The 26,222-nt window shown below is 37.4% G+C and overlaps 1 protein-coding gene across 1 annotated transcript; it reads left to right on the plus strand.

Moving 5' to 3' along the window:
* The first annotated feature begins 763 nt into the window (after window positions 1-763).
* CTSS (cathepsin S) lies at window positions 764-19,242 on the plus strand. Its single transcript, XM_046683668.1, has 8 exons — window positions 764-924; window positions 1,855-1,981; window positions 4,561-4,683; window positions 5,805-5,954; window positions 7,465-7,692; window positions 8,719-8,884; window positions 9,739-9,841; window positions 18,806-19,242. Coding segments are annotated over exons 1-8 (999 nt in total). The 5' UTR covers window positions 764-922; the 3' UTR covers window positions 18,906-19,242.
* Window positions 19,243-26,222: the final 6,980 nt, after the last annotated feature.

The following is a 26,222-nucleotide window of genomic DNA, read 5'->3' on the forward strand; positions in this document are numbered from 1 at the left end:
TATCTTTTTTTCCGTTAATATACTAACATATATTACTATGAATAAAGATATTTTCAATTGATGAACCAAGGAATAGTTGAGTGAGAATTAGATAATAGTAAAAGGTGAAAGATTTATGCATTCTGAAGAGAAACATGAGTATGAATTAGATAATAGTAGATCATAGATGAGTTGTGTTAAAAAGAATAAGGGTGGCCAGCCCCGCAGCTGAGTGGTTAAGTTTGTGCTCTCTGCTTTGGTGGTCCAGGCTTCATCAGTTCGTTTCCTGGGTGTAGACCTACACACCGCTCATCAGGCCAGGCTGTGGTGGCATTCCACATAGAAGAACTGGAATGACTTACAACTAGGATATGCAACTATGTACTGGGGCTTTGGGAAGAAAAAAAAAAGCACAAAAGAGGAAGATTGGCAATAGATGTTAGCTCAGGACCAATCTTCCTCACCAAAAAAAAAAGCATTAAAAAAAAAGAATAAGACAGATTTTCCTAAGAAATCAAGGAGGAAGTTGGGATTTCAGGAGCTTAATCCTAATCTCTTCATAATTAAATTTTGCCATATGAAAAATTTGTGATTTTAGGCAAAGTGAATTAGCAAAATGGTGAGGGATTGAAGGGTAAACTTGTTCTGCTCTTATTTTGCTGAGTTTGTTCTGTTCATCTCCTCTGCTGGGGGCTCTGTTGGGTGGCTTACTGTATCCACTTGTCTCCAGAACCACAGGAAGAGGGCGGGAGGATAGCTGATCTAGTTAGATTTTAAATGAAACTGAAATGAAAGTTTACTTCCTCCTTGTGGATACCTCATGTGACAAGTTCCAATTTCTTCTCAAAGTCGATTTAACTGAAGTCTCTTTGCTGCCGCTGAAATCTTTGGAGCAAGCCCACCTTCAAGCCTTCTTAGTTTGGGGGTGCCTGCCGGTTCCATCATGTACGTATGTCCGTTCTTTTTCTCTCATTTGGTATTTAAACCCCTCGTTTGTGTTTTTAGCTTGCTCTGCCTGCCAGTTTTAAATCTGGTTTCAGGAAGTACACTAAAAAAATCATGTCGCTCAATTTGCCTCTTCTTTTTTTGACTAAGAAGAATCTATTTTTGAAAAATTAATGTCTGCTTGAACATCTAAGCCTGAGGTTGAAACATAGTTTTCTTTGGGATATAATTTGAAGATTTACATGCTTAAAATTCCAGCTGTTTTGAATTGAAAAGAAAACAGAATCCCGTCTGAGGGAGCTGGTCGTTGAATGTCTGTTAGTCACGGTATTAAACTCGGAAGTTTCCAAAAGTGGGTAATTGCTTCCTTTGAAATCGATATTTTGATTGTTGGGAAAAAAAAGTTAAAAAAAGAAAATGATCTAAGGATATGAAAACAATACATGGGAGTCGTCTTTTAACTACCTCTAAAGGTTGTGGATATTTAAATAGACCAGTTAAGAAGAGCTCATTTATTCAAAAATTAAGATAAGCTGATTTTTCAAAAGTTTGTCTTCTTAAGGATGATTTTTTTTCCCAAAAGGAGGAAAGAGGATTTCCCTTGATTAGATTTGTTGGCAAATCCTGTAAAGTCCCTGCTTCCCTCCCCTCCTGACTCCCCCCCCTTGGATGTAAGTTTGGTTTACCAGATATCAGGAAATTTCTGAAAATCACTTTTTAAAGTGCTATGGAGTATTGGAAGTGGTATTTCAAACATAAATCTGCAGTTACTCCCTGTGACTATATCCCCCAGAAAGTTTCCTGTCTAATTCTGATTTGTAATATTCTGTCCCTTTGACAGACTTTGAATTGCTATTTTTTGTTATGAAAAAATATGGTCACAATATGCGGCGAATAGCTCCTCTTCCTCTCTTGCCTTTCCTTTGACAGGACGCACTGGCTGCTTTGGGCGCTCCTGGCGTGCTCCTGTGCAGCAGCGCAGCTGCACAGAGACCCCACTCTGGATAATCACTGGGATCTCTGGAAGAAAACCTATGGCAAACAGTACAAGGAAAAGGTAGATGGGATTGCAATTTGCTTTTGCTTGAGTACTCTATGCTTTCTCCCTCTCAAAATTATATTCTTATAAGCAGTGTTTTCAATAAACATTATGCAATCATTTCTTGCCAGATTCTGTCCTTGGTACTAGAGATACGGCAGGAAAAACAAAACAAAGTTCCTGTTTCTATGGAGCTTATATCATAGTAGGAGAGACAGAAAATAAGTAAATAAATAAATATATATATATAGTATGTGAGATGATGATAACTGCAGTAGAGAAAAATAAAGCAAGGCATGGCGGGTAGGAAGGGCCCTGGGCGACGGCTGTGAGTGGTTGGGGGTGATTATTCTACACATGTACATGATAGAATGGTCAGGGAAGGCCACACACATAGGTGACATTTGACCAGAGAATTGATAGAAGCCAGGGAGCAAGCAGATAACTGGAGTGAAGGTCCCAGGCTGAGCAGAAATGAATGCATGTTTTTGTTTTGTTTTGTTTTTAAGATTTTATTTTTTTCCTTTTTCTCCCCAAAGCCGCACCCCTCCCCCCTGGTATATAGTTGTAGATTCTTAGTTGTGGGTCCTTCTAGTTGTGGCATATGCGATGCCACCTCAGCATGGCCCGACAAGCGGTGCCATGTCTGTGCCCAGGATTCAAACTGGTGAAACCCTGGGCCACCATAGCAGAGCATGGGAACTTAATCACTCAGCCACGGGGCGGCCCCACAGGTTTGAGGAACAAAAAGGCCTTGTTTCAGTCCCTGGCACAGAAGCGCTACCAGATGTTGTTTCTTGACTCTCATTTCCCATTTTGTACTTTTGTTTTTATTTCAAAGCACTTATTGTTCAGTTTTAAGACCTTAACCCCAGTGCTTCAAGTAGCTAAGTTCTATAAGTTCATAATATTTCTGAGTTTGTAAGCAAGTATTATGTGTTTACTTATTTGATGTATGATTTTTGCATAAAAATGATACTTGTAGTAGAATGTGTACTGAGTTGTTTTCTTAGTGGTGATGAATCTTACCCTCACCCACTCCCCTTTAGGACCAAACCTCTAATTTCAAGGTTGACTAGCGTTAGATGTGCAGTTAGCACCACTACCTGGTTAAATGAATGTTCTCTCTCTTTCCAATGATTCCAGTCCCTTGGGAGGAATGAAAATAACTTTTAATGTTCTATCTTAATAATTTATCTCAAAGTTCACTTCTTTTTCCTTTCTGTACTTCATTAGATTTATTTTTCTTTATTCCACTTTTCTCCCCTCTAGTGGTTTGGAAGTGTATTTGTACTGGGGTAACAGTAAAACCTTGCTCCAAGGGAGAGGGGGCTGTACCCAGACTTATTCCCTGGAACCAGGGCCTGGGCCTGGGCTCTAACACTCAATGAAATAAGGCAGAAAGGAGTTGTTGCTGACTGCTCATTGGGCTATGGCTTATTGGAAGTGATGGCCTTGGGGTAGTGGTGAGGGTGGACAATTCTAGGAGGCACCACGTACATTGTATTCTACGTGTGTTATATTCCTTGTAAGTAAAGCTCCTGGAGGGCAAGAAAATCAACAGTCAGAATATAAATTCACTCTGGATGAAGTTAAAATAATAGAACCAAAAATTATTTTAAAATAAAACTGTACATAACATCCATACAAATGAACAAGATAATTGTGAAATAAATTAGTAATCCAATTAGAAATCCTGGAAATAAAAAATACAGTCATTGAAATAAGAGCCCAATAAAAGGGATAAAGTCCAGACTGGAAAGAGTTGGATAGAATCAGCAATCTGGAAGATAGTACTGAGGCGTTAACCCAGAAGGCAACACATAAAAAAAAGGAAAAAGCTTTAAAATGTATGTAAAAAAGATGAAAGACAGTTTGAGACTCCCAAATACACGTGATACAAGTTTTTGAAGAAGAGAATTAGACAGAATGGTGGAGAAGCAATATTTGAAGAGATACTGGTTGAGAATTTTCCAGATACCAAAAAAACTCCTGAGTCCACCAAAGTGCTCTCCCATCAGAAGGAGAGGAAAATCAAAAAACCCACATCCACACACATGTAATGAAGTGGCAAGACATCAAAGAGAAAGAGAAAAATCACACAAGTTACCAAAGTTAAAAAGAGAGGTACAACGATTAGACTGACAACAGACCTCTCATCTGTAGCCATAGATACCAGAGGCAATGGAGAAATATCTTCAAATAACTGAAGGAAAATAGCTAGAAATTTATAATCAGCTAAACTATTTTTCAAGAGAGGAAACAAAAAGACATTTTAAAGACATAAAGATTAAGTGAGTTTACCATCTACAAAAGATATACTTCAGCAAATAGCATTTTCTAAAAACACATTTTAGCAAATTGAGGAAGTGAATTATATATATCATAAAATGTTACTAATCACCATTAAAACAAGTAAGACCAAGAATTAAGATTAGCATGCAATTTTACTAGTTACATTGGATATGTTCATTTATTTGCATCCTCCCAGACAGATCCACATTTAGTAGAACACTTCCTAATGTGTTGATTTTGATTACAGAGCACTTCTTTGTGCAAGATTCAGTATAACTATGTTCTTTTTTCCTGTCTTTTAGAATGAGGAAGTAGCGCGGCGTCTCATCTGGGAAAGGAATCTAAAATTTGTGATGCTTCACAATCTGGAGCATTCGATGGGAATGCATTCATATGATCTAGGCATGAACCACCTAGGAGACATGGTAGGTAAATTACAAATAATCCTGTTTTCCTCTCTGGGTAAGCATGATTTCTGTCTCCTCAAGGCAATTTGAAACTAAACAACAAAGGAGTATTATCTACATATGTACAAAGTTAGAAAACAGTGAACTGAAGGACATAAGAATTTGTACAGATTCCTTATTTAGTCCTCCTGTAACCACTTTCCTTGACAAATCCCTTCTTTAAAGGAATATTTTAAACTCACAGACTACTATTGCTTTTATTTTTTATTAATTCTAGAAAGCATTGCCTAAAGATCACTCACAATCTTTTGGAGTAAGTTACCATACTTAATTAAGTCTAAATTGACAATTTAATTGAGCCCACCTGCTTTCTTAATGGAGGAGTGTGGGTATTTAATATCACAAATAATCTCCCATTAGTTTTTAGATTCTATTCTACCCTACAAAACTTTACCACTGTGGCCAAATTAAAATCATTCATAGTACCCCTTGGAAGGGAACATCCTAGGTAGATTAACTTCCTACTGTTTGGTGTGTGTGAGGAAGATTGGCCCTGAACTAACATCTGTTGCCAAGAACTAACATCTTTTTGCTTCAGGAAGATTTCACTGAGCTAGCATCTGTGCCAATCTTCCTCTGTTTCATGTGGGACACCACCACAGCATGACTTGACGAGCAGTGCTAGGTCTGTGTCTGGGATCTGAACTCTTGAACCCCAGGCCATTGAAGTGCAGCCCACGAACGTAACCACTACACCACCAGGCCAGCCCCTAAATTCCTACTCAAATGCAGGAATCTCTTTTGTAATTCTTTCTCACAAGGAAAACCAGTTCAGTCCACTTTTTAGACAGCTCTTTTATAAAATTCTGCCTTGCTTTGAACCAAAAATCCACCTCCCAGTAACTTCTAGTTTTTACTGTTTTCTTCTTCTCCTTCCCAATGCTTAACTAGGATGCTAATACAAAGTGTAAGACTAAGGAGGCCCAGATAATTCACCTACCGGATAGTTAGCTATGTTAGTCACAACTACCACTAGTTTTTCTTAGTTGTTAAATATATTCACAATTATGGTTATTAGGATATGAAAAAGAAGGATATAAGTGAAAGGATATATATGTATATATATATTTGCCTTGTAGACCAGTGAAGAAGTGACGTCTCTGATGAGTTCCCTGAGAGTTCCCAGCCAATGGCAGAGAAATGTGACTTACAAGTCAAACCCTAATCAGAAATTGCCTGATTCTCTGGACTGGAGAGAGAAGGGGTGTGTTACTGAAGTGAAATATCAGGTGAGTGTTATCATTCCAGGCCTCTGTACCCCAGGCAGAGCTCTCTCGTCCTTAAAAACTTAGTCTAACTTCACAATCTGGCAGTGAATCTCACAAGTCCCTTACGTCACTTTCTAATTATTTTTGTTATTCTTGTCTTCCCAACTAAATTGTAAGCTCCTTGAGGACAAAGGATGACCACAGATCATATTTTATTTGTATTCCCCACGGTCCTGAGAACACCAGTGGTTAGAGCCACATTAGACAAAACTGTGAACTAGGCAAACAGGTCTTTAAGACAAACTTTAGTGTCCGCGCTGTCCGTCCGCTGCACTGGACTCTCTGCCAGGCCGACTGCTTGAGACACAGTATCCTGTGTGGGAGACTATCGGTCAGGGAGTTTCTCCCTCCATCTCACTTATGAATTTCAGGGTTGAAAGAGAGGAAGGAACTAGGGCTGAGAGTGGTCTGTAAATTATACCAGTCAAGTTACGTCATGACTAGGCTTGCATTGTTAGAATAAGAAATGTGGGCTTTGTAACTTTATTTTTGTTATTGTATTTCCTTTAGTTTGCTTGTAAAAAAAAAAAAAGCTACAAAAATCCTAACTTCAGAATAACTAAGGGTAAAATGCATGGATTACCTTAGAGGTCAGGGTGCGGGACAAGAGTCACAGTGTTGTGAGCAGCAAAGAAGGTGAAAAGGAAGAAGCGAATGGTACTGTTGATCTCTTATTCTTTTCCAGCTTGATATGTTTCTTTCAACTAGTTTTGGGCTTCTTACTGGGGCTTCTCTAAAATAAAAGTTTGGGAAGATCCAATAAGCTACCAATAAGACCCAATAAGGTGTTAACTATAAATAATGACCTCCTTTACCTGGGTGCTTGCATTTTAATGGGTGATTTTACTTTAACCAAAAGCAAATTAAATTTGTTTCCTTTGGGTAGGGAGCAAAGTGGGATGAGGGGAGAAAAGAGACACAGCAATTATGATGGGGCTCTGGATCCTCTGCGCTTTTTTTTAAACTAAAACAGCTTTGTGTTTATCTGTTTGTTTATGCTTCCTCATAAAATATATTTTGATCAAAAACTTCGGAAGCTAAAAATGTTTGAAAAATGCTAACCTTACGTTTCAGGTATCATTTGGCAAGAGGAAGGGTATTTTAGGTCGAGGGAGTCATCCCAGCTCCTCTCAAAGTCACTTTACTGTAGGCATCTATCTCCCTCACCTATGGGTGAAGATAGCCAGGATTTGGTACGTGCTTAGTAAGTACTGTTTTTTAATATATTTGAATGTGGCACTTGTGCTCTGAGCGCAGCCATTTGCAAATCTTTATCAAGGTTGGACCTTGCCCAGAGAACAATCAAGTATTTAGTCTTCATTTCCATTGTCTAAGAAAGGAGATTGTAAAGGAGGGAGCTCTTCCTGGAACTACTAACAGGGCTCAATGTTGGAAGCTGTTCCGTTTGTGTGATGGCAGTCATTCTTACTGGCTTTTTACGATTGCCTTTGTGACTTTGTCCCTGTTTTAGGGTTCTTGTGGTGCTTGTTGGGCTTTCAGTGCTGTGGGGGCCCTGGAAGCACAGCTGAAGTTGAAAACAGGAAACCTGGTGTCTCTGAGTGCACAGAACCTGGTGGATTGCTCAACTGAAAAATACAGCAATAAAGGCTGCAATGGTGGCTTCATGACAGCGGCTTTCCAATATATCATCGATAACAACGGCATCGATTCAGACGCTTCCTATCCCTACAAAGCCATGGTGTGTCACGAGCAAACTTTTTGTCCTGCCCCATGACCTTATGCTATCCCTTGACTGACTGTCCTAAAATTGCCACCAGGCCAATTGCTTGGGAAGCAGTGTCATATGTGAGAGAACCCCATCAGGATTTCTTAAACTCCCAAGAGTTCTCTTTCTTAGGAAGTAGCCTTCTTAATTTATAATTGACACAATGATTTTAAATAAGCAAGTAGAATTCATGCTTAAAAGTGGATTTGCAGCAAAACTTTCTTAAAATTCTTTCTGGATATCTACCTGGTATTTAAACTTTTTGCCCTGCAGCATCCCACGTTCAACCTTATTCTCAGATCATCAAGCACATCATTCTTCCACCTACTAAAAAGCTAAATAACACTCTCCTCCTCCTCACAGGTTCGTTATATATGTAGTTAAATATAAGTAACATATCTATATTGCAGAAAATTTAGGAAACATAAAAAACATCACTCAAAAACCTCCTACTTTAACCACTATTGTTTTGGTTTGTTTCTTTCAAGTTCTTTTTCCTATTAACCATTAAAAAATATAGTTGTATACACAACAAACATGAGTTTGTAACTTCCCCTTTCCCACCTGAAATATACTCAGTGTTTTCCATATTATATGGTCTTTATAAACCATCATGTAAACTGTAGATCATCTTGCAGGTGTTATATCATCAAAAAGATTTTAAAGCTCTAGTCTAGAGTTTATGATCTTTATATAGCATTCCCCTACAACCCACCTCAGAGTCTGAGAGACGTTATCCTGGCAACTTCCACATGTATGAAGATGTTCACAATTTAAAACCATAGAATAGTCCTGTGTTTCCTCTGTTATTGATGAAATGTGGAACATTAGGCTTTGAAAGTTTTTATTTTTCTTTCTTTAAAAGGAGGAAGGAGGCTTAGACACTTGAAAAGGCTAAATGAGGAAAGAAAACATATTTGAAATCCAAATTTAAGATACTGGTGATTTATAAAGGAAGTTGAACTATGCTTCTTTATCTGATTTATACTTTTTTTCAAGGATGGAAAATGCCGATATGACTCAAAAAACCGAGCTGCCACATGTTCAAAGTATACCGAACTTCCCTTTGGCAGTGAAGATGACTTGAAAGAAGCTGTGGCCAATAAAGGGCCTGTTTCTGTTGCTATAGATGCAAGTCATCCTTCTTTCTTCCTCTACAAAAGTGGTAAAAACTCAGATATATTATCCTCTTATTATGTGCTGCCCTTTCACTTTGAGAATGTTATCCTTTCCCATCACGCCACCTCTGCATGCTTAGCTTAGGTTAAACAGAATCCTCCATTTCATATATGTATTTTATACCCAATTCTAATTAATAAAGTAATACTCATCAAAGTTTACTAACACTACATGCCAGGTACTATGCTAAATTCTTTCCATGCATTATCTCATTTAATCCTCACAACAACCCTATTTACAAATGAAAAAAGTAACTCTTAGATGGGTTAACTTGCCTGAAGTCGCACAGTCTGAAAGTGGTCAGCTGGCATGAGAAAGCATGCTCCTTGTGTCCAGAGCCTGTGCTCCTAACCCCGGCAGCCACTTGTGCTGGAGGTGTAGCACAGCAGTGTGCAAGGAGGGGGCCACCAAGAGTAGAGCCTCATAGTAGACAAAGGAGAAGGTTGTCATCTTTTCAAAAAAGTCTCACCTTAGAGATCATTTAATCTAGGAAAGGATGAAAATGTATGGAACAAACAACTTAGTAATATATAGAGAGAAATACAATAATTGATAGTGTATAAGTTAAAAAATTAGAAAAAATTGGCAGCTTATCAAAGAAGATTTCTGAGGGAACCATGATTGGATTGATGCCAAACTCGGCAAGAAAACTGACAAATATAGTATTGATGGCAAAGAATTATGAACTCTAAATAATTTAAACATGAGATTATACATTCCTAATGTTTAACTAACCTTGCCATGTATGCAAAACAATCTAATAAAAGTAATAGCATTTTCAAGCGTTCTTCACTGTCACACGCTATTCACTCTTTTTCTCCACCTGTATTTTATTCTTAGGTGTCTACTACGACCCATCCTGTACTCAGAATGTGAATCACGGTGTCCTAGTAGTTGGCTATGGGAACCTTAATGGGAAAGACTACTGGCTTGTGAAAAACAGGTAACATATTTGCACTTTAATGTATATTTAATCAAAATCAGGAATTTGAGGGAGCCTCAGCAACTGCTTTCTTGTGATGATGATGATCGTGATATTGACAATGATAAACATTTATAGCTTCTTATAAAGTGACATTGTAAATTCCTCAGTGTCCCCATTTCTTCCCTTCTGGTTCAGCCTGCAGCACACTGTCTTCATGATTTATCTTCTACAACACTTCTCTGATCTTTCCTTCTAGGTCTCCTTTATGAATAGCTATTCCTCTGCTTAGCCCCCAAATGCTGATATTTCCTCCATGGCTCCATCCTCTGTCCATTACTCTTCTTATTCTACATTTTTCTTGGGTACCATCATTCCATTCTTATGATTTTAGCTGTAAACCATATGCTAAAGGCCTTCAAATCTCTAGCTCTAGCTCTGACCTCTGCCCTGAACTTCAGACTTATTTATCTAGACATATCCACTTCCACGTATCTAAGTTTCTCCAAACTCAGAATGTCCAAGTAATTCAGTACCTTCTCCACCATATTTTTGCTCCTCCAGAACTTCTCATCTCACTAAACGGTAACACCACACAACACAGTCATCCAATTAGATACAATGGGTTTATCTTAGATCCCTCAAGATTCAATCAAGGAACAAAGTCAGGGGCTGGCCTGGTGATGCAGCAGTTAAGTTTGCACGTTCCGCTCTGGTGGCCCAGGGTTCGTCGGTTCGGATCCCCGGTGAGGACATGGCACCACTTGGCAAGCCATGCTGTGGTAGGCGTCCCACATATAAAGTAGAGGAAGATGGGCACGGATGTTAGCTCAGGACCAGTCTTCCTCAGCAAAAGGAGGAGGATTGGCAGCAGTTAGCTCAGGGCTGATCTTCCTAAAAAAAATTTAATTAATTAATTATTTAAAAAAAGGAACAAATCAAACTAATTTTATCTCAGATCTGTCCTTGATTCTGTCCCTTCTCCATTTCTTCTGTTATTGCACTAGTTCAGACATCTCTTGCCTGGACTACTCCTGTAGCCTTCTAACTGGTCCCTTTTACCCTCGAATCCGTCTTTCATACTGCTTCCAAACTGCTTTGTCTAAAAGACGAATCTGGGCTTATAACTCTTCTACTTAGTACCATTCAGTGTAAAATTAATGTTCCCCAGTAGAGAAGACAAGTCATCTGTGTTGTGGTCCTCACCTGCCTTGCCAGCCTCAACTCCTGGCACTCGTTGTCTCACACTTTTCAATTCTAGTTATATTGAACTATACACAGCTATAGTTCCCATACATATCATCTCATCTTCAATATCTTTATATCTTGGCTATGCTGTTCCCTCTGCCTGAAATATCCTTTTTCCTCACTTGGTTTATTTCTTCTCTTCCTTCAAAACCAGCTCAGACATTATCTGTACCAGACAGTTTTCCCTGAATCCTTGGTCTGGGTAAAATATTTTTTTTCTATGCTCCTAAAATATGCTATGCATACTGTAATATTTTATACACTATATTTAAACTATACGTTTACCTATCTATCACTCCACTATTCTGTATGTGACTTTGGAGTAGAGATGATGTCTTGTCTTTGTATCCTCAGCACAGTATGTGGCACCTAATGGCCCCTCGATACATTAATTAGCTGACATCTATATGATCTATAAACAAAAGGCATGTAGTTTTTAGAGGAAAAGGAGAAGGAAATATGAAAAGTTGAGACTGAAGTATGGTTGAAGTTTCTCCTTGTATTAGTTTCCCAGGGCTCCTGTAATAAAGTCACCACAAACTGAGTGGTTTAAACAACAAACATGCATTGTCTCACAATTCCAGAGGCCAGATCAAGGTATTGACAGGGTTGGCTCCTGCCTAGGGCTGTGAGGAAGAGAATTTTCAGTGCACTCCCCCTAGCTTCTGAAGGTGTGCTGACCAAATTATGAAAGAGCAGAGTGACTGCTGGCACCAAGTGCTAACTAGGAGAGATTGGACGTGGATGTGAATTCCAGGCTCCACAGAGATTGACTCAAACGAAAATCCTCTGAGATCATCAAACCTGTTCTTATTGATCTCTTAAAATGTTAATTATGTGCCATTTCCAGTGCTACCAAGTTAATCTCAAGTAAAAGAACATAGCATCTGCCTCTCTTTGTCCTCTTCTTTAATATCTTCTTTTTGTTTATACTTAGTTCTTCTGGCATGTATATAACATTGATCCATGTCCCTGAATTTTTCTCTCCTTTCTGGACATGGATCTTTAGCCTCTTTACATAATACAGTATAGCATTGGGAGTAAAAGCAGTAACTTTGAAGCCAGGCAGACTTTGGTTGGAATCCTAGCTCCCTTTACTGTCTGTGCAACCCTAGGCAGGTTATTCAATGTCTTCAGCTTTCAGTTTCCTAATCTGTAAAATGGGAATAATGGCCTCAAGATTATTATAAGGGTTAAACAAGATAATGTATGTAAAACAGCACACAGTGCCTAGTATATAATGTGTCCGATAGATCATAGTTATTATCATTATTATTATTCCTCTGTTGACTCTCTATAAAGAGAATACTATCTGGTGTAGAAAACTATGCCCTCAATAACGTCCCAACTGTAAATATAGTTCTAAGTTTTAAAGGCTTTTATAATACTAATAATATCGGCCAATGATTTAATACCAAAGCATAATTAAGTAAAAATTATTTTATGGGAGCCAAAATAATGCAAAATACCTGCCTATACAAACTTCTGATGGCTTGGCTTAATCCAGAAATAAAATTGGAGCATCTAGATGAGAAATGATGAACTATATATTCATCAGGGACATCTCCCTAAATGTTAGGCAGCAGAGATTTTGAGATTGTACTATCTGATCAGATCCTGAAGGACTGGGGTAGTCTATTTATGGGCAATTATGGGCAGATCCATAAATTTAGAAAGCTAGCTGAGCTAGAGATAGAACTGCTATCTACTTAGAAAAGTTTAGGAGCCTAGCAAGCACACATACTTGGCTAGAAGGCCACCCCAATATAAAGGACTGCCCACAAAATGGGTCAAGATTGTCTTTAGAAAAAAAAGGGAGGAGTTTAATCTAATATACAGATCAATGAATAATGGAGGACCTCAAGTTATTTGGCGCAAGATAATTTTAGCCTGGGGAAAAAAAATTAAAGGTGTTAATCATATGCTTATTAGAACCTTAAACACACAGGCACACACACCAAAAACTAAGAAAGTCCCCAGGACACCTGTAAACAATATCTGGTGAACTCTCTAAGATAAATAGTTGCAAAATAGATAGGCCTCTAGATAATGAAGTTGATGGAGTTGGTGGGTGGGGGATAGACATTGCTCCTCTTCATCCATAGGTGGCATTAAATTATTAAAACATAAGTTGGACAAAACCATATTCCATTTTTCTCTCACTGAAAACTATTGTCTGATCTTTCCAGAGATCTTGACTCTTAGAGTAGAGTTAGGATACATGTTCTATATCAAACATCATAGGAATCGATATTAAATTCATACATACTGCCTCCTCTCTATGGAATCAAAGGCTAAAAAAAGGCTAAAAAAGAAAAATGTTATAATCTAATTATTTTTCTTAGAGATTTCTCTACAAAGAGATTAAGAATGTGCATATTGGATTATAACTTAAATCATGTATTTATTCCCACCACTCCACTGAAATCACTCTTGTCAAGATTACCAATCACCGCCATCTTGCCTCATTAAACAGTCAGTTTTCAGGGCTCATCTCTCTTGCCCTCTTAACAGTTGGTGTATGATTACTCTCTCCTTTCTGAAACACTTTCTTTAATTGATTTCAGGGGACCATACTATCCTGGTTTTCTCCCTACTTTACTTCTCAGTCTCCTGAATTCCTTAGTTCCTTTTATTCTTCCTCACTTCTAAATATTAGAATGCCCCAGGCCTCAGTTTAACCCTCTCTATGCTCACTCCTTAGATGATCTCATTTAGTCTCATGGTTTTAAATACCATCTTTGCTGATGACTCTCCACTTTGTTATCTTTAGCCCTAAACTCTCCCCTGTGCTCCAGACTCCACGTCCAACAGCCTACCATTTGAACTCTCCACCTGAATATATGTAGGCCTCTTTAACGTAACATGTGCAAAATAGAACTCTTGACTCCCTGCTACTGCCCCAATTTTCCCCATCTCAGTAAATGCCAATAGTATTTACCCCAGGTCAAAACATTGGAGCCATTCTTTCTTTCTTTGATTGACATCCCACATCTAAATCATCAGCAAATCCTGTCATTTCTACCATCATTAAATTATCCCAAATCTTACCACTTCTCAGTATCTCTACTGTTAACACTCTAGTTCAAATCACCATCCATCTATCTCTTGATCTATTGCAATAATCTCCAACTGGTAGTCCCTTCCCCTCGTTTGCCTACAGTCAATCCTCTACATAGTAGCTAGAACGTTCTTTTTAAAGCATAAAGCAGATTATGTTAATTTCCTACTCCAAACCCTCTAATGGCTTTCCTTCACACTCAGAATAAAACCAATGACCTATAAAAGCAGGACATTATCTGGCCTCAGCCTGTCTCTCCAACCACCTCTCCAGCCACTTCCCCTCTCTCTCTGCGCTCCAGGTACGCTAGCCTTGTTACTATTTCTCAGACACACCAAGCTTATTCCCAGCTCTTTTCATAGACCTTTCATTACTTGTACCTTCACTTTACTTAGGGCTTTGGTCAAATATTTCCTCAGAGAAGCATTCTCTGACTACTCCATCTAAAATGTAGTCCTGACTCCCAACACTCTGTCTCCCCTTGCTGTGCTTTATTTCTCTTTATAATACTTATTATATCATATCATATTATTTATTTCATGTTTCCCCTATAGACTGTAGGCTTTAAAAAGGCTTGTCTATCTTGTTTACCTTTATAATCCTAATGCCTAGAATAGTATCTGGCACAGGCTAGGCAGCTCGGGACTGCGATTTATTGCAAAGGAAATTGGCACATATTTTAGAAGGAATGTCTAATAAATTAGCAGTCTATAATAGGCAGGGAGAAGGTAGGGTGACCACCTGTCCCGCTTTGTCAAGGACTAAGGGATTTCCCGGCCATAGGACTTTCTCTTTAAAACCAGCACAGTCCCAGACGAACTGGGACTGTTGGTTACCCTAGCAAAAGGCTATATTTTATTTTATTTTATTATTTTTTTTTTTTTAAGATTTTATTTTTTCCTTTTTCTCCCCAAAGCCCCCCGGTACATAGTTGTGTATTCTTCGTTGTGGGTTCTTCTAGTTGTGGCATGTGGGATGCTGCCTCAGCGTGGTCTGATGAGCAGTGCCATGTCCGCGCCCAGGATTCGAACTAACGAAACACTGGGCCGCCTGCAGCGGAGCGCGCGAACTTAACCGCTCGGCCACGGGGCCAGCCCCAAAAGGCTATATTTTAAAAAGAGGATGGACTTGGGGGCCGGCCCCGTGGCCGAGCGGTTAAGTTCACACACTCCGCTTCGGCAGCCCAGGGTTTCACCACTTCGGATCCTGGGCGCAGACATGGTACCGCTCATCAGGCCATGCTGAGTCAGCATCCCACATGTCACAACTAGAAGGACCCAGAACTAAGAAAAAAATACATACAACTGTGTGCCAGGAGGTTTTGGGGAGAAAAAAGGAAAAAATAAAACCTTAAAAAGAGGATGGACTCTAGTTGAGTCCAATCAGATGGACTCATACTTGGATGACAATAAAAATAGCTACCTCTCCTTATTTAGCATTTACTACATACAGACACTGTGCAATTACTTTAAATACATTTTCTCATTTAATTTTTAAGATAGATATTTTATCCCCATAATACAGAATAGGAAACTCCTGATATTGAGAGCATTAAGAAACTTGCCCAAAGTTGAACAGTTTGAGTGAAAGGGCTATAATAAATATAATATATATAATAAATATAATATTAATATAAAATAATATAATAATATAATTGTTAATATATAAATATAAATATATATAAATATAATAATATAAAATAATAAATATAATAAGGGCATTAATAAAAATAACTTGGTAAGGACTGGAATGAACATTTGGAGCAGACCTTGTACAGTTCTGAAGGCAAGAATTTGTCTTCAGATATTTATTTAGCTTGAGATTTTTAATCAGTTGTATTCTTTAAGGGAGGATTAGCAGGACTCAGTCAAAAAGAGTTCTGGGATCTTCTACAAAGTTTGGGACAGTTGATCTTGGTCTGTAAAGCTGAGCATGGAAAAGTAAGTTGTCTAGATATTGAATGGGATCTGGGACTCCTAGATCTCCCTGACTGAATTCATACTACTAGTAATGAGAGCTTCAATTCAATTTCCATTACTAAAACTTAGATCCAGACTCAGTTCATCTAAAATTTTTGGCCTATTTTTTAAGGCAATGAAATAACTATAGTAAGAAAGGTTAAGAAAGGTTAAGGTATGAATTATATAAGATCCTGGGTGTTCTGGTCTGAGTTCCATTCCCCATACTACCTCACTCACAGGAATAATGTAGGGATCCAGTGAGTATAAAAGTTAGAGGAGGGCTGGCCCAGTGGCATAGTGGTTAAGTTTGTGTGCTCTGCATCAGTGGCCTGGGGTTCACTGGTTCAGATCCTGGGTGTGGACCTACACACCACTCATCAAGCCATGCTGTGGCAGCATCCCATATACAAAATGGAGGACAATTGGTATAGATGTTAGCTCAGGGCCAATCTTCCTCACCAAAAAAAACAAAAAGTTAGAGTGGGCTTTGGAGTAAAACAATCCTAGATTTGAACCCTGGCTTCACAGTTTACCATCTATGTGACTTTGGGCAAGTCACTTTGCCACTCTGCTCATTTTTCTCTTTAGTAAAAGGAAGATAATACCCACCTCACAGGATGATGATTAAATCCTATAATATATGTTGAGCTGTTTGGCACAGAGTTAGTGCTCAAAAAATAGTGGCTGTAAATATTAATAATAGTTTGGCCAGAATTTATTATTATAGCTTTCGTTTATCAAACTGGATACTAAAAGAGCACCACATCCACTGATAAGAGGTCACAGCGGAGTTTGGATTTTATTCTAAAGGTATTGGAGAGGCATTAAAGGATTTTAGGCAGAAGAGTGGCAATAAATGAAAGAAATCCAAGGGGCCGGCCCAGTGGTGCAGCGGTTGGGTTCACACATTGGACTTCAGTGGCCCAGGGTTCGCCGGTTCGGATCCCGGGTGTGGACTGGCACCCCTTGGCAAGCCATGCTGTGGTACGTGTCCCACATAGAAAGTAGAGGAAGATGGGCATGGATGTTAGCTCAGGGCCAGTCTTCCTCAGCAAAAAGAGGAGGATTGGCAGCAGATGATAGCTCAGGGCTGATCCTCCTCCTCAAAAAAAAAAAAAAAGAAAAGAAAAAAAAATTAAAAAAAAAAAAAAAGAAATCCAAAAAAGAGCCATGAAAGAATTTAAGGAGGATTGACCAGAGAGAGAAGAGAAAATCAGGACACTGTAGTATCTTAAAGCCAAGAGAGAGAAGAGGGGGAAGTAGACCACCGTGTTAACCGGTACAAGAGAGAGAAAAATAAGGCCTGAGAAGTGTCCAGTGAATGGTTACTGTCTAGAACATTTAAGGCCTATTAAAGCACAGCTGATTTCAATTATACCACTTTTCCTGCAATAAACCAGAACTACTTAGTTTCTCCACTGCACACAAAAACACAGCCTTCCTTTGAGTCCTGAGCAAAAATTTGCAATGGCTTCCCTTTGCCTGTGGAGTTAAACACAAGCTCCTCAGTCTGCTGTTCTAAGCTCTTCACAACATGGCCCCAAACCAACTTTCTATCTTCTTTCCCCACCACTCCCCGAAAGACGTCCAATTTTCCTTTCAACTAAATTTCTTGCTGCTCTCCAAATTCAAACACAACAGGCATTTTCTCAGTTTCCTGCTTTTATTTATATCCTAGTGATAGCACTTCATGAATTCTGCCTCATATTATAATTATTTGTATACCTACAATTACAAAATCTCAGAATCATAAAGAACTTCAGAAATCATTTCCCTTACCAGGATTTTGTCAGTTTTTTTACTAGTCTATGGCAAAGTGAGAAAAATAAGAATATTTTGGTGAATCTTTAATAAATCTAAATTTATTTGACTCAAAGGACTATCCTTAAATTAGAGATTATGTCCTCTGAAGTTTTGTTTTTGGTGCCAAAATGTCCTTTCTTTTACACCATGATAATAAAGGGTATTTTTTTTAATGTTGGTACTTGCTAGTTTAAAAACTGGTAACTTTATGTCAATCTGCAAAAGTTTTTAGAAATTCTCAAAGTCCATGAAATCAAAAAGGGAGAGAACGAGTGATCTTCGCTAACCCTTATCTGACCCATGAATTCCCTCTGCAACATCTCTGACAAGCTATGCAACCTCTGACTGAACAATTCCAGTGCCAGGGAGCTCACCTCCTCCCAAAGTAGCATGATCCATTTTTTAACTATGAGAAAGTCTTATCTCAGCTCCACTTCTAGGTCAAACAGCTGTTTGAGAGCTGCACTTTTTATTGCCTACTTTAGAATTCCCTGCCCTATGCCTTTTCCATAGTAGTCACCCAAAAATATTTCTTAATTGACATTCACTAAAGGAACTTAAGTTTGATAGAAAATCATCACCCATGATCCCATTATGCAAAAACATTTAGAGATGGGGCCTTAGAAAGGATAACAATACTCTTTTCCTGCAGGAGACTGATTTACAAAGTGGGAGGATTAAAGGTTTGGGATAGACCTTATATTGTTTTTCTTAGGTATTAAGTCTATTCATCAATATAGCACTAAAGCCTTTCAAACTATCCTTGAAAATTGCCTAAAAACCCTGGAGAAATTATTATATTATTTTGTTTTACAGCTTTCCATATATAATTACTTTAGGAAGATAAGAGATAAAAAGTTGATAATATGATTTGATTGTATTCATTTGTAATTTTGTGTTCTTTTTCTAAAGCTGGGGAATCAACTTTGGTGACAAAGGATATATTCGGATGGCAAGAAATAGTGGAAATCATTGTGGGATTGCTAATTATTGCTCTTACCCAGAAATCTAGAGGATCTCTTCATTTTATAACAAGTCAATAAAGATAAAGCACTTTCTCTTAAACTAATTTTACCTGCTGGGACTAGTAGAAATGTGTGTCATAATCAGTGTATATTTATTGTACTAATATAAAATATAGTTTGATTCATCTTTCTTTAACTTTGCAGATCTCGGAAAACTTTTGCCAAGTAAATTAATAACATCTTATAGATATAACTGTATGAGAATTGGTCAGCATGAGATAATCTGTCATTGTCTTATTTTACATACTTGTTTAAGTCCCCTAATATGCTTTTGTAACTTGATGGCATATAAATGCTTAATAAATATGTGTCCTTTCAACTTTGTATCATTATCGCATGCCATCCTTTTCTTATTGTTAGGTAACTATTATACTCCAGCAAGAGAATGTAAATTGTGATATCCTGGTGATGAACTATGGCAACTTTAATGGAAGAAACTATTAGGTTATTAATGTCCTGAGGGCTCAGATTGTATCTTTGTGCATAAAAGGATTCAATAATTTTTTTTAATGAATGATGTTAAATTAGACAAGTGCTTAAGAGACATTCTGTTTTCATGCACTTTGGAAGAATTATTTTAATGATCAACAATTAATATACTAATTCAAATTATTTTTACCTAGTCATTAGCAATTTGGCCAGGACCTTTTCTGAGCAAATAATTATGTCAACCTGAATAAAATAAGCAGACTGCATTTCTTTTAAAATATTTCATTACTCATATTTTTACCTAAGTCAGATTGATCTTCCTCACAACTGATCTAGATTAGTACACAGGTTCTGAAGAGGCAATAGGAACTTTAAATTTTGTAAGTTCATGCCTATGACGTGAAAAGTGTGTGGGATGATGTCATTAGTATATCTTAAACTAATTTCACTACCTCTGGTTCCTTCTCCATAAAGTACATTTTAAAGAACAAGAATTGCTAACAATAAATGCATGGTCATAATACATGACTATCATCAAAAGTTAGAGAAGCATTATAGTTAAAAAGTAATTAGTTGATTATTCTTTAATTTTCATTTTGCCCTCAATATTTCAAGCACTGTAAAAGGAACAAAAACATGGGTTCTTAACCTTTGTCAATCTGATGAAGCCTATGGACACCTTCTCAGAATAATGTCTTTAAATGCATAAAATAAAATACATAGGATTACAAAGAAAGCAGACTATATTGAAATACAGTTCTTAAAATGTTAAAATATAAATTTGCGCTAGAGTAATATATATGCTTCTTTATAAATGCATTAAATAACAAGTTAATAACTATCTTAAATTTGAAGTAGTGATGAGTATAAGTGATATTTGACAATATCTCAAAAACTGCAATGTGATATGAAAATAGGATCTGAGTTTTCTTCTGGTGATAAAGTTTCTTCTGGTGATAATGTTGCTAATATCACTGTGGCTTATGGACTACATTCAGAATTGAAAGAAATATTAACTTTCAGTTAGAGGTAGTGAAAATAATGATATAATTTTTTTCCCATGCAAATTCACAAATTCTCTGAATTCTATCCATGGAATTTAAGAATCTGTGGATCCTAGGTAAAGAACCTCTCAACTAAGTAAGTAGAGTAATGAAATACTTAACAAAAATATTTATGGTATGTCCAACACAAGGGGAAATTTTTAGCAATAAGTAATTTCACATTTATAGAAATAAAAAGCTTTTTTTTAATAAAAAGTTTAAAACAAAAAATAAATTTAAGAAAATAATTTTGGAACCTGTATATAGGATGATTTGATGAAAGTAAAAAGAAGGCTACTGGCTAGAAGATATTATGGTAGGTATATACGTGAGGTGATAAAACTCTGGACAAATTTAGCAGCTACAAAAAAAGAAAAAAGTGAAAAACAAACAAATAAACAGCAAATCTGGGAGGCATCATAGAGTAAAAGTTGACAAAACTTTTAACTGAATAATAAAGGTAAAGTGACAAGAGGATTTAAACAGTCTGGAACTAGGAGTCCACTGGACAATGCCATTAAAAAGGTATAAGAAGAAAATCATAGTTTGTTGGAGTGACATCAGCATCATGGTGGAGTGAGCTCTTCCCTTAGACTCTCCCCCCTAAGATACAACAAAAACACATTCATAAACTAGCATAGGACAGTCACATAATGCAAAAGACATCTGAGAGACCCATACAGCCATATGTCTGAAGGTGGAGGTGCTGGACTCCCTGGGAGGAAGTTGAAGGAGGTAGGGAGATCTACTCTCCCTCCCCCAACTGCAGTGACCTAGGGCATGGGACCACACAGCTCTGAGAAAAGAGGGGAGAGGGGCAGCTCTCCATGGGAACACCTTCACTATTTAAGCTCCCTCACAGTCCATGGGAAAGCCTCACACAGAGGTGGCTATGCTATTGCAAGGGTGTCTTCATCAAGCCAGCACCCCAGGAGAGCAGATAGGAAGGACAGAGCAAGAATGCCTCCAGGATCAAGCACACAAAAGAAAGTGCCCCTCCCCCCACCCGGGGTTCCAGCTCAGCCAGTTGACCAGAGCACCCACACATACATTAGAAAAGCAGCAGCTGTGAGTGGGCAAGCCAGCAAACACAGACAGGCCCTATCAGCATAGATTCCAAAGGACAGGCACAGATGCCAGGGACCATGGCAGCTTCAGAATACACAGCTCTTGCCTCCCCACCCCCCTGGTGGCAGGTGGAAGCTGCAACCAGATACTATCACTATGTGAAAGCACAAATCACTGCCGTAAAATAGTATGAAGAAATATATTAATAATCCAGACCAGAAGGAAAATGACAAGCACTCAGAAATCAATCCTGAAGGCACAGAAATTTACAATCTGAATGACAGAGAATTCAAAATAGCTACCATAAAAAACCTCAACAAGTTACAAGAAAATACAGATAGACAGTTCAATGAAATTAGGAACAAAATTAACAAACAGAGGAATATTTCACAAAAGTGATTCATACTAGGAAGAAAAACCCATCAGAAATGTTGGAGATGAAAAACACAGTGGGTGAGATAAAGAAAAATCTGGACTCCCTGAATAACAGAGCTGATATTATGGAAGACAGAATTAGCAGTCTGGAGAACAGAAATATAGAAATGCTTCAAATGGAGGAGAAGAGAGAACTAAGACTAAAAAGAAATGAAGAAATTCTCTGAGAAATATCTGACTCAATTAGGAAATTCAAATAAGGATTATAGGTACTCAAGAGGGAGAAGGGCGGGAGAATGGAGCAGAAAGCCTGTCCAAAGAAATAGTAGCTGAGAACTTCCCAAACCTGGGGAAGAAGCTAGAAATGCAAGTAAAAGAAGCTAATAGAACTCCTAATTTTATATCAATGTAAAAAGACCTTCTCCAAGGCATATAGTAGTAAAACTGGCAAAAGTTAATGACAAAGAAAAAATATTAAGGGCAGCAAGGCAGAAGAAAATAACTTATTAAGGAACCCCCATCAGGCTTTCAGCAGAGTTCTCAGTAGAAACCTTACAGGCTAGGAAAGAATGAGATGATATATTCAAAATTCTGAAAGACAAAAACTTTCAGCCAAGAATACTTTATCCAGCAAAAATATCCTTCAGATATGATGGAGAAATGAAAATTTTCCCAGATAAACAAAAGCCAAGGGACTTCATCGTCACAAGACCCCTTCCCCCACAAGAAATGATCAAGAAGGCCTCATACCTGAAAAAAAAATAAATAAAGGGTTTACAGAGCCTTAAGCAAGGAGATAAATAGGCAGACAAAGTCAGAAAATTGCAGCTCTCTATCAGGACAGGATAGCAAACACTTAATTATAACATTAAAGATGAAGGGAAGGAAAGCACCAAAATAAATATTATCTCATCATTTGAACCACAAACTCACAACACAAGATAGACTAAGTTGTGACAACAATAACTTAGAAAGGGAAGAGGAGAGGGATGGAATTGGCTTAGACTAAGGAAATAAGAGGCTATCAGAAAATGAACTATCTCATCTATGAGATTTTTTATACAAGCCTCATGGTAACCACTAAACAAATAATCAGAACAAAGACACAAATGATAAATAAAGATAAAACTATCATAGAGAACTACCAAACTGAATTGGTAGTCCAAAATACAACGGATGAGAAACAAGGGCAATATAGAACAACTGGAAAACAAGTGATAAAATGGCAGCATTAAGCACTCATATATCAATACTCACTCTAAATGTAAAAGACACAGAGTGGGGGGATAAATTAAAAACCAAGACCCAAAAATATGCTGCCTCCAGGAAACACATCTCGGCTCTAAAGACAAACACAGGCTCAGAGTAAAAGGATGGAAGGTGATACTCCAAGCCAATGGCAAACAGCAGGTGTTGTCATACTTATATTAGACAAAGTAGACTTCAAGATAAAAAAAGTATGAGAGACAAAGAGAGGCAGTATAAAATAATAATAGGGACATGCCATCAAGAAGACATAACACTTATAAATATATATGTACCCAACACAGGAGCACCAAAGTACATAAAGCAACTATTAACGAACCTAAAAGGAGATATTAACAACAACACACTAATAGTAGGGGAACTTAACATCCCATTTACATCAATGGATAGATCATCTGGACAGAAAGTCAACAAGGAAACAGTGGAATTAAATGAAAAACTAGACCAGATGGACTTAACATATACATATAGAACACTCCATCCAAAAACAGCAGAATACACATTCTTCTCAAATACACATGGAACATTCTCAATGATAGACCATATGTTGAGAAACAAGGCAAGCCTCAATAAATTTAAGAAGATTGAAATAATAACAAGCATCTTTTCCGACTGTAATGCTATAAAACTAGAAATCAACTACAAGAAAAAAGCTAGGGAAGTGACAAATATGTGGAAGCTAAACAGCATGCTAGTGAACAACCAATGAATCACTGAAGAAATTAAAGGAGAAATAAAAAATATCTGGAGACAAATGAAAATGAAAATGCACTATACCAAATCATATGGGATGCAGCAAAAGCAGTCCTAAGAGGGAAATTTATAGCAATACAGGCCCACCTTAACAAACAAGAAAAATTTCAAATAAGCAATCTTAAACTACACCTAACAGAATTAGAAAAAGAAGAACAAATAAAGCCCAAAGGCAGCAGCAGGAGGGAAATAATAAAAATTAGAGCAGAAGTAAATGAAATTGAAATGAAAAAGACTGTAGAAAGGATCAATGAAACAGGGAGCTGGTTCTTCGAGAAGATAAACAAAATTGACAAACTCTTATCCAGACTCACTAAGAAAAAAGGAGAGAAGGCTAAAATAAATTAGAAATGAAAGAGGAGAAATTACAATGGATACCACAGAAAGGATTATAAGAGAATACTATGAATATGAATATGAATACTATATGCCAACAAATTGGACAATCTAGAAGAAATGAAAAAATTCTTAGACTCATACAACCTCCCAAAACTGAATCAAGAAAAAATAGAGAATCTGAATAGGTCAATCACAAGAAATTGAAACAGTAATCAAAAACCTCCCCAAAAATAAAAGTCCAGGACCAGATGGCTTCTCTGGAGAATTCTACCAAATGTTCAAAGAAGACTTAATACCTATCCTTCTCAAACTCTTCCAAAAGGTTGAAGAAGATAGAACACTTTCTAACATATTTTACAAGGCCAACACCACCCTGACCCCATAGCCAGACAAGGACAGCACAAAGAAAGAAAATTACAGGCCAATATTGCTGATGAATATAGACGCAAAAATCTTCAACAAAATATTGGCAAACCAAATACAGCAATACATTAAAAAGATCATACACCATGATCAAGTGGGATTTATACCAGGGATGCAGGTATGGTTCAACATCTGTAAACCAATCAATGTGATTCACCACATCAACAAAATGAGAGCTAAAAACCACATGATCATCTCAACAGACACAGAGAAAGCATTTGACAAGATCTAACATCCATTTATCATGAAAATTCTCAATAAAATGGGTATAGAAGGAAAGTACCTCAGCGTAATAAAGGCCACATATGACAATCCTACAGCCAGCATCATACTCAATGGGGAAAAACTAAAAGCCATCCCTCTGAGAACAGGAACAAGACACAGGTGCCCACTCTCACCACTCTTATTCAACACAGTACTAGAGGTTTTGGCCAGAGCAATTAGGAAAGAAAAAGAAATAAAAGGAATCCAAACAGGCAATGAAGAAGGGAAACTCTTACTGTTTGCAGACGAAATGATTTTATACATAGAAAACTCTGAAGGATCCATCAGAAAACTATTAGAAATAATCAACAACTACAGCAAAGTTGCAGGGCACAAAATCAACTTACAAAAACCTGTTGCATTTCTATAATCTAATAATGAACAAACAAAAAGAGAACTCAAGAATACAATCCCAGTTACAATAGCAACAAAAGAAATAAAATATCTAGGAATAAATTTAATCAAGGAGATGAAAGACCTATACAATGAAAACTAGAAGACATTATTGAAAGAAATTGATGATGACATAAAGAAATGGAAAGATATTCCATGCATATAGATCAGAAGAATAAACATAGTTAAAATGTCTATATTACCTAATGCTATCTACAGATTCAATGCAATCTCAATCAGAATCCCAATGACATTCTTTACAGAAATAGAACGAAGAATCCTACAATTCATATGGGGCAACAAAAGACCCCAAATAGCTAAAGCAATCCTGAGAAAAAAGAACAAAACTGGATGCATGACATTCAAAATATACTTCAAAATATACTACAAAGCTATAGTAATCAAAATATCATGGTACTGGTACAAAACAGACACACAGATCAAGGGACTAGAACTGAAAGCCCAGAAATAAAACCACACATCTATGGACAGCCAATCTTCAACAAATGAGCTAAGAATATACAATGCAGAAAGGAAAGTCTCTTCAATAAATGGTGTTGGGAAAACTGGACAGCCACGCGTAAACAATGAAAGCAGACCATTGTCTTTCGCCGTATGCAAAAATTAACTCAAAATGGATCAAAGACTTGAAGGTAAGACCTGAAACCATAAAACTCCTAGAAGAAAATATAGGCAGTGCTCTCTTTGACATCAATCTTAGAGGGATCTTTTTGAATACCATGTCAACTCGGGCAAGGGAGACAAAAGAAAAAATAAACTAGTGGGGCTTCATGAGACTAAAGAGCTTCTGTAAGGCAAAGGAAACCAGAAACAAAACAAAAAGACAACCCACCAACTGGAAGAAAATATTTTCAAATCATATATCTGACAAAGGGTTAATTTCCAAAACATATAAAAAACTCACACAACTCAACACCAAAAACCAAACAA

The sequence above is a fragment of the Equus quagga genome, chromosome 13, assembly GCF_021613505.1.
Source record: "Equus quagga isolate Etosha38 chromosome 13, UCLA_HA_Equagga_1.0, whole genome shotgun sequence".
In the NCBI taxonomy this organism is placed as follows: Eukaryota; Metazoa; Chordata; class Mammalia; order Perissodactyla; family Equidae; genus Equus; species Equus quagga.